This window comes from Micropterus dolomieu, linkage group LG22 (genome assembly GCF_021292245.1).
Source record: "Micropterus dolomieu isolate WLL.071019.BEF.003 ecotype Adirondacks linkage group LG22, ASM2129224v1, whole genome shotgun sequence".
Taxonomy (NCBI): Eukaryota; Metazoa; Chordata; class Actinopteri; order Centrarchiformes; family Centrarchidae; genus Micropterus; species Micropterus dolomieu.
In genome coordinates, this window is record NC_060171.1 from 30,042,552 (window position 1) to 30,051,822 (window position 9,271).

At 41.4% G+C, this 9,271-nt stretch overlaps 1 protein-coding gene across 1 annotated transcript in view; it reads left to right on the forward strand.

Annotated features, from left to right (window-relative positions):
• The first annotated feature begins 2,994 nt into the window (after window positions 1–2,994).
• Window positions 2,995–9,271, forward strand: part of ano10b (anoctamin 10b) — a 16,943-nt gene continuing 10,666 nt past the window's right edge. The window contains exons 1-6 of the mRNA XM_046036600.1: window positions 2,995–3,103; window positions 3,223–3,290; window positions 4,039–4,307; window positions 5,891–6,064; window positions 8,187–8,324; window positions 8,824–8,940. Coding sequence (XP_045892556.1) covers window positions 4,046–4,307; window positions 5,891–6,064; window positions 8,187–8,324; window positions 8,824–8,940 — 691 coding nt within the window. The 5' untranslated portion in view covers window positions 2,995–3,103; window positions 3,223–3,290; window positions 4,039–4,045. The remainder of the gene's footprint in view (window positions 3,104–3,222; window positions 3,291–4,038; window positions 4,308–5,890; window positions 6,065–8,186; window positions 8,325–8,823; window positions 8,941–9,271) is intronic.

Genomic DNA, 9,271 nt, shown 5'->3' on the forward strand with positions numbered 1-9,271 from the left:
CAGAACATGATTTCACAGGAACGTCACTGTCTCCTGTAAATTTAACTTGCTCCAAGCTCTGTGATGCCTTCTTAAAGATTCAGCATACAGTAAAGAGTGAGTTTAATTTAGTGGTCAGCATGTGCCAGTTGTCAGCAATGAGGAACATATGTTACAGTATGTCCCAGTGAGGTGCATTTTTTCAGGGCCTCTCACATACTCTATCATGTAACCTGATCGTTTGCTGTATGGAGGTGAAAGTAGGCTATTAAAGAGTGGGAGGATGCAAAGCTCGCCCTGGAATGGTTGACTGTATATTGATTAAACGAAAGAGTGTTTTTACTAAAATTTAATACTGCTTGAAACATTAGGAGACATCCTGTAAGTGTTAACAGCAAAATGTTGACATGATGCTTCTTTTACTCACTTGGATGTCACAAAATTTATTTTTTTGGTGTATTGATCTGTTGTTATAAAGATTTGATGGAAAATATGTTTGAAGAGAATCTCATTGGATAGGATGTCCCCTAAATGTTTTGTCTAAAATCCTAATGATTTCTGCCATCTGTGATGCATTGAGAAAATTAACACATCATCTAATTTTGTTTTCTCTGAATAATATTACAAAGAGCACAGTTTAGACTTGCACTATAGGAAAAGTGCAATGATATAACTTTGTAATGAATTGGTGCAATATAAATAACATTTTTGCGAATTGGCTCCTATAATGTGTCTTTTCGACAGCAAATTCTGTTCAAGATGATTTGATGTTCAGGTGACGTTTGTCCGTCCATGCAGTTGCTGTGAGCATGCAGCTGACTGATGGGTCAAAGCAAAGACCTCCCTCATTTGGTCAGATGTTACAGATATACTATTCAGGCTTCGTAAAAAACAAAAGGATCAATGCTACTATTTGTATAGCTAAGATTGTTTTCCTATTCATTTATGCTTACCAGAAATGATGATTACTTTGCCTGAATTCGAAAAAGTTAACTTTTGAAACCCAGTCTTTACTGATTAAATCAGTGTCAAGACAGAATTCAATTTGAGTTCCTAAATGAACCCCCCAGTGGTTCCCCACTCGGAGGAAAGAGAGGGGAATTATCTACTCATTTTGTACAGCAGTCTGTCTGCGTTGAGTGCAAACCCATGAATCATTCAACATTGTTATAAACATGTGTTGACGTCTTTTCATTACATGTTTTCTTGAAGGTGCTTGTAACATATGTGTGCTGCATCTATCTAATTACACCAGCTCAATGTAATGAGATAGGTCTAAGAGTACTGAGACGGAATAGAAGAGCTGTAGGTCAGAGATCGGCTGGTGTAATGTGGTGAGGCTGGGAGTTATTGTAAAAAGCCAGTCAGCTGATTTGTTACCAAAGTGACATGTCAAGACATTTCGACCACACATAGTATAGCATGGTATTAGCATGTTAAATAGTGACCTGGCACTCAACCTCTAGGCTTGCTGAAATGGTTTAAAGCTAGTGCTTAGCCAATGGGAACTTTTGATATTCACCCATTCATAGTGGACAAGTGGCCAAATGACTCAGAATTATGTAAAATTGATGCCTGAGATGTTGTCAATGTGTTGTTAATGTATTCTTAAATTACCTGACTTGCCATACCAGAGCACCTCTGGATATGGTCAGAGCGATAGATCTAAATGCGTCCTTAATGTATCTTGGGGTGCATTGACACATGTACTTAGAGGTGTGATCAGCTCACACAAGATGCATGTTTGCAGAGGATCAGACTTTAATATGAATGACAATGAATAACAAAAGAAAAAAACAGATATAGAGTATATGGTACAGTGTAATTTTGTATCGGTCAACAATGCTCTGATCTGGTTTGCTGTTTTGAAAGCAGATGGTTTAGGGTTTCATTTAAACTGTAGTTACCATGAAGTATCTTTAGGTGTAGGACAGAATAGAATAGAATCAAATAGAATAGAAGCCTTTATTGTCATTATATTACAATGAACACAACAAAAAGTGAGTGTCCCTGCCAACAGTGCTTGAAAGAAACTGTACACACATCCATATACGTAAAAAAAAAAAATAAATAACATTCATCAATTAACATTCATCATAAAACATACAAACAAAACAAAAGAATGCAGACAGGTAGTTTGTAATAGTTCTTAATACTAATATAATTTTGCAAAAAACAGTAAAATTAATGTAAAAACAATAATAAAATGCAATAAAAACAGATGGCCTTTGGAAAGAAACTCTTCATTATTCTGGTGGTTCATGTTCTGATAGACCTGCAGAGTCTCCCTGAGGGCAGGAGATCAAAGAGATGGTTGCCAGGGTGAGAAATGTCTTTAACAATGTTTTTTTTGCTCTGGAAAGGTTGTGGGTGTCTGCAGAGATGAGTCCCAAGCTTTTTTGTATCATTCATAAATTTAAAAGCAGAGTTGGAGGGATGGATTGGTGCGCTGTGATTTGTATGAAGTGAGTAAAGTAATGGGCTCTCAGTCTTGTGGGGAGCCAGTGCTGAGGCTGGAGGAGAGGTGGGGGGGCCAAGCTTGACAGACTGGGGGCGGCTGTGAGAAAGTCCATAATCCAAGGGCAGATGTGAGTGGGGAAGCCAAGGTGGAGCAGTTTCCTGATTGATATGTCTGATATAATAGTATTGAACACTGAACTGTAATCTATGAAGAGCATCGGAACGTAGGTCCCTCTGTGTTCCAGGTGATTCAGAGCTGTGTGAAGAGCTAGGGTGACGGCATCCTCTGTCGACCTGTTTGCTGTGTATGCAAATTGATTGGGGGCAAAGGTGGGAGGGAGGCAGTCTTTAATATGCAGCGCAAGTCTCTCAAAGCTCTTCATAACGATTGGAGTGAGTACAACAGGTCTGTAATCTTTACACACCCAGGCTGTCTGCAGCAGGCTGTGTGTTTTTAACACAGTGTAGATAGGCAGGTGGAGCAGTTGAATCTTGAGCTGCAGCAGCAGCAAAGCAAAGAGTGCTCATAAGGGAGGAGCCTGAATATAAACCTAACAACCCTCCACACCCTGCAGTCTCAGGAAGTTCCTCCGCATTCCTGCCATTTACACACACAGATATATACACAGGCACACAACTGGGTGGAACCACATAGTGAGGCCAGGTGAGTGTGTGCAGAGAGTGAGAGGGTGTAGTTCCTGGTTTCTTTTCAGGAAAAGTGAATAGACGTTGTGTTGTCTTCATGTTCATCTGTGCGTGTGTGTGTTCAAACGGTTCAAGCAGGAGTTTGGAGATGGTGTGGGCATGCTGTAGGACTGGAAACCAGAACCTTATCGCCAACCCTCTGAAAGGTGTTGTATTTCCTGACTCATCCTCTCTTTCACCCTATATGTCTCTCTCTCACTGTCACTGTCTGTTTAAACATAACTCAATAGGGTAGACGGTACCACTTTCACTTTTGTCTCCCTGTGTGTCTGCCAGTCCTTATTTGTCTTCCTGGCTGTATGTGAGTGTATCTTCAAGCACATTTGCGATTATCTGCTGTCAGTGCCGAAATAACTGAGCAACTGAAACTTAGTTTAGACTCTTATCTGAATGGTGCAGTGCCAATGACAAAGTACAGCATGCAGATTAGACTGTACTGTACACATCAGACAACAACAGCACACAGTTTAACAGTTTTTTCCAAAGGAAGCCCTCCTGCATCTCAGTGCTCTGTACCTGCCTGTATGCAAGAAAAAGTCACAGTATGGATGTAAAGTGTGGAAGTGCCGGTACTGCATACTGGTGAGCACATGCCCGCTTAACGCACTGGTCTGTACCAAATTTCATGGCAATCTAATAGTTGTTTGTATGTATGAAAAAAATAGTGGTTGAGATATTTCAATCTGGACTAAAGTGGTGGACCGAGAGACAATGACATCCCTACATACATGATGCTAGCCTTCTTAGTTTCACCAAACCATGAGTAGTTCTAAGAAGAGGGTCTATCGCTCTAGCTCTCCTGTTGGGAGTTAGTGATGATGGAACAGTGAACAAAAGAGCTCAACAAGCACAACACAGCAAACTAAAAACCCTTTTGTTAACATTTCTTCTCAGGCTCACCATGAGTAAGGCAGGTGGTGATGAGATTGGCGGTGGCAGCAGCAGTGAAGGAGCCCATCAGCCGGAGAGTCCCTCAGAGAAGGTCCTGAGCAAACTCAGTGCCACCACTTTGCCTATTGGACACGGCTGGACCAAAGTTAGTTGCCCCTGCTGTGTGTCGGAGCGGGTCGAGCCATTGGTTCTGGTGAAGCTTGGAGAGAAAGTTCGCCCTGAGACGAAAAGGTGGCTCATCAGACTGATCGGAGCTCCTCAGAAAGATGGAGGTGAGGACAGTGATTACAGTGAAGATCTGCAGGAGTCTTGTAGAGTTCACCTGTCTGTCTGCACTGACTGATGAACATTTATAAGATTTCTCTATCTCCTTATGGAAGTATATTACACAAGAGAGCCATTGCCTGGAAGGTCTCTAGCATATGAATATATATGCGTGCCAGTTGACAATGAAGATCATTATAGTTAAATTATTTCTATGTAAATGTAAGCCAGAGATTGTTTATATCTAACGCGGAAAGAAAAAACCTGAGGAAAAGAAGTACATACTTATTTTCTGCAGCTACTGTATGTCAACATGTATTTTTTTTGGCATTATAATAATAAGAGTTAATTGCCATTTTGTTTCACTTCATTATTACGGTCCCTGAAGAGGTTTGTAGGAGTTGCCTAGATATATTTATCTTGCAACTAAAGTCATTAAAACAATACTTTGCCACCAAAAAATGTTAAACCCCTTTGTTGAGAATTGTAGTGGAGACGCCAACGTTTCCAAAGACACCAGATATGTCAGGCTGAAATGTGAACAAGACATCTGAACATCATGTCACCCAAGTTGCTATACATGCACAATCCACACACTACATAACAATTTCAACCCTCCTAACAACACAACCTGGCACCCCACAACCTGATCCAAGTGTGCACAGCAGCTCTTTGCAATGGTTGAGATAACTTAATGTTAGCCGTTGGCAAAATGCCAGGACAGGATGGTGTTCCACCATACTTTTGTAAAACCTGTTCTGCATGTAAATTGACGTTGAAATTTACAAGGTTGCCAATGTTATTAGAGGAACATCAGTTGGTCAAGGTCAGCCATGTTATTTGTTCACTCTCAGTGTCATAAACCATCATGCACCTGGAACGCTTTGAGGTCGGAAACTGGAATTTTGAACAAGGAAATCTTTGAGTTCCATGAAGTCCGGAACACAGCATATAACCAAAACAGTGTTATGGACTTTCAACACGGCAGTAAGTGCACTAAAATAAAAGCTCAGAGAGCTCTAAATGCAATTAAAAGAACATATTTTAATTTCCAAATTCCAAATAAAATTTGGCTTAAAATATTTAATAGTGTCATCCAACCCATTCCGCTGTATAGCAGTGAAGTTTGGCATGCGCTTAGTCATCATAGCTATAACCATTGGGACAAATATCCAACAGAATGTTGCACATACATTTTACACATACACATAAAAACACCAACAAATGCATGTAAAGCATAATGATGCAGATGCCAACTGAACATTCAAAAGAAAGGACTGAAATGTTTTAATCACCTTAAAACCAGTCCCCAAGACAGCCTTAATTTCTCACCAAATCGTGCAGAATGGAGTCATGCAAGTCATGCATGCTTCCTATCTAATCTATCTAATGTTTTAAGGCTGAATTCTCATTTTTGAAATGTGACTTTAGTTTCTCACATGCCCATATGTACATTGAAACATTGAAGTTTTGGTTGCTGTAATTGCTCCTCTTCATACTGTCCCATGACGAGGTCCCTAATTTCCTCCCTTTTGGTAACTCCAAAATAAGAGTTACAATACTCCTTCTTTGCTCCACTGTTTCACCCCAGGTGCTGCATTACTGGCCCACCCGGGCGAGGACACCAGTGGTAACATCATTGTGGTCTCCGCCCCACGCTGTACGTTACTTAGAGCCACTGAAGAGTTGGGACTATGTAAGTTTTACCGCAACGAGGACATGGCAGCCTTCTCCTACAACGACAGAGACAACTTTAAAGATTCAGGTACTGCAGTGGAGTACTGGACATATGGTATGGTATATGAAATGTACGTGAGCACGCTTTACATGTTACCACCTGGCTGAACGCTAGCAACAAAAAGGGAGGCCACACACAGAAATATCAGTCAAAAAGTAATTTTTTTAACTCATATGAACTAACTGGTGGGATGTGTAAGTAGGAGAGCTGTCAGTCATGTCTGAAATCATTTACATAATCTATTATGTTATTTGGGGCCTTCAGAGAGGCTAAAGGGCCTTAAACTCTGTGACCAAAGACCAGGCCATTTGGACTAAAGCCCAAACTCTCTTGGGATTCCTCCCTGGCAGTTAACATCAGCATAACTGTAACCACTGTTCTACCAATATGTAGTGACCAGTGTCATCTTCTTTGCTGTGCTGGGGAGGTGGCATCAGGACTTGTGGCGCCAACAAACTGGGCTAGCTTGTTGGTAGGGACAGAACTTGACAGTGTAGAGGCAGTGACTGATTAATTTATTTTAGTCTTCTTTTTACTTTGCACTACATTCCCCTGTGCTGCTATGCAAATTTGAATTTCCGGTACGGGGATCAATGAAGGAACATCTTATCTTATCTTATCAGTCATGTCAGAAGTGTGTGGATGAGTGAAAATATGGTGTAATGTATGTTTACTGGTAAAACCGGCAAATCAAACAAAGGAAGAAAGCTGAGCTCGATGCAGGCCGGCTGAAAGAGAGTGGGACTCCCCGAAGGGCAGTCCTTTATGCTTTCTAGGAAGCCCAGCCCAGATGGACAGGTATGAGCAGGCGACCCTCCCACCTCCCACTACAAGCAAACTCCCAGTAACTGCAAAACAGGCCGCAGAGCAAGACAAACATGCAGGCACAGTGAGAGGGGTCCTCACAATGATGAGAGAGGGTGTGTATGTTAGTTCTTTAAAACAACTGCGGCCAGGCCAGGAAGGACGAGGCCAGACACACAATAAATTTTATGGGTTTTTATTCCCCGACTGTACTCCAATGAGAACAGTGTTAATAATGTACAGTCAAGAGGTTAAGGCAGTTGGTAGTTATACAAAACACAGGAATAAGTTTCTTACTCATCTTTAATAATTATTATTATTATGCATTACTGTTGTTTACAGAGCCCTGAATTCTAATTCTCCTCTTACCTCACAAACCACCGAGCATGCTTGGGAAAAAGATCTAGGTATTGCTATAGATGATGCTGACTGGCGGGAGGTCTGGTCTCAGGCCTTGAACATTTCTGTGTGTAACCGCACCAAATCCACACAGCTCAGAATTGTACATCGTATACATATAACAATTGTTGTCAAGAACAAAATGGATGCTAATGTTTCCCCGCTTTGCTGGAAGTGCAGTTCTGAGACTGGTAATTATGTTCACTGCTCCCTGGTCATGTGTGACGTTACAAAGGTATTGGTCTAGTATTATGAATGAGCTGACTGCTATCTTTGGTGTCCCAATACGTTGGATCACTGATAGTAAACACAGGAGACTTTTCAATGTACTGACTTTTGCTGCTAGAAAGAACATTCTACTCTTCTGGGTCAAAACTGTTGTTCCAACAAAAAAATCATGGCACAACATTGTAATGGACTGCCTTCCTAGTGAATACATCACATGCATGCTTCACTCCAAAATAGACACTTTCTATAAGATCTGGGACCCTTAATTGCAGCATATTGGGCCCACGATGTCATCCTCCTTGCTTTGTGGATTTCATAGATCAGCCTAGCTTGTCTTTGTGACTTTTTTTAAGTGCCCACTATCTAACAAGCACCTTGTAGCCTTGCTATGTTTGTATGCTCTGTATTGATTCTTATCTGGATACTGCTTTGCCTTGCTGCAGGACATTGAAAGGGTGGAAGTTGGATGGAAAATGCCCCCATTGTTATTTATTTTTATTTTCATAATTACTTCCTATTTACTGTACCAACATGCCCACATTCTGCTGTTTTTTCCTTCCCTGTCGTGTCTGAGCTGTTCTGTGTGTTTTGTGTTTTGAAAAATGTAATAAAAATATACAAAAAACAACAACTGTATTTTTTATTTTCTTTGTGTGTCTTTGTATCTATACATCACTGGCTATATCCATGTGTCTGTGTGTATTCATGTGTGTGATAGACAACATGGAGGTGTTCCTGACCCTGGCAGAGAGGCAGTACATAGTGAAGTATGAGCTGGACGGCATGCGGGCGCAAAGAGACCTAAGAATACCCGGCCTCTCTGACAGCTACACACTGCATCACCGAGACAACGTCTGTGAGTGCTCTCTCTCTGTGTGTTCACATCAGTATGAGTTAGACAGGATGCAAACACTGGAAAAATATCCATCGAGATAAATACTTCATTGCTGGATCTTTTTTCAGTTTGTGGCATTTAATAATTTCAATGAATGCCTCGGGACAAAGATAGAAACACAAACACACATACTCATATGCAAATAACAACAGCTGAATCATTTGTGAAGACATTTTTTGCAGTGCACTCATCTCACCACATTGTAGACTCCCATCCAGTCTGCTGTCTCCACATTCTAACAGTCTCCAGCTGTACTATGTCTCTCTATGTCCTTAGCTGTTCTTCTCCACACATTTGAAATAGCTTGAGTCAGCATCTGCTTCAATGTATGTGTGTATGTAACTGTATATGTGTGGACTAGTTGTCGCTTAATTGGAAAACTCTCCCTCTTTCACCAGTGCCATGTTCTCATATCTCTCCGGGTTGAAGTGTAGCTTTGTGTAACGCTGTGTTGTTGCAGGGCAGAAGCTTGGGTCAGCTGGTGTTATTGTGGACATGTTTCCCCTCCACATCCCGGCCAAACTGAAGGATCTTAGTAAAGCCTGGTACTCTGGGAATCAGCTGGCTCAGCCACTGGGTAAGAAATGCAACACACACACACACACACACACATACAATACCACATGACTGTTTATGCACACACATACAGAAACGAATGCAAATATGGCCACAGTCTCAGTTTTTCATGCATGTGGCACCCCTGCGGGGAGTTGGACTTTACAATAGATGGCTGTGTGGGCAACCCTCTACTTTCTGCCTGTAAGACAATTGAACAGTGTATGCACTTACACCAAACACCTCTGTCTGCTGCTTCATCCAGATTCAGTCAATGGGTATTTTGGAAGCTCTGTGGCTTTCTACTTCAGCTTCCTTGATTTCTACACCTGGTCTCTGCTCCCACCAGCGAT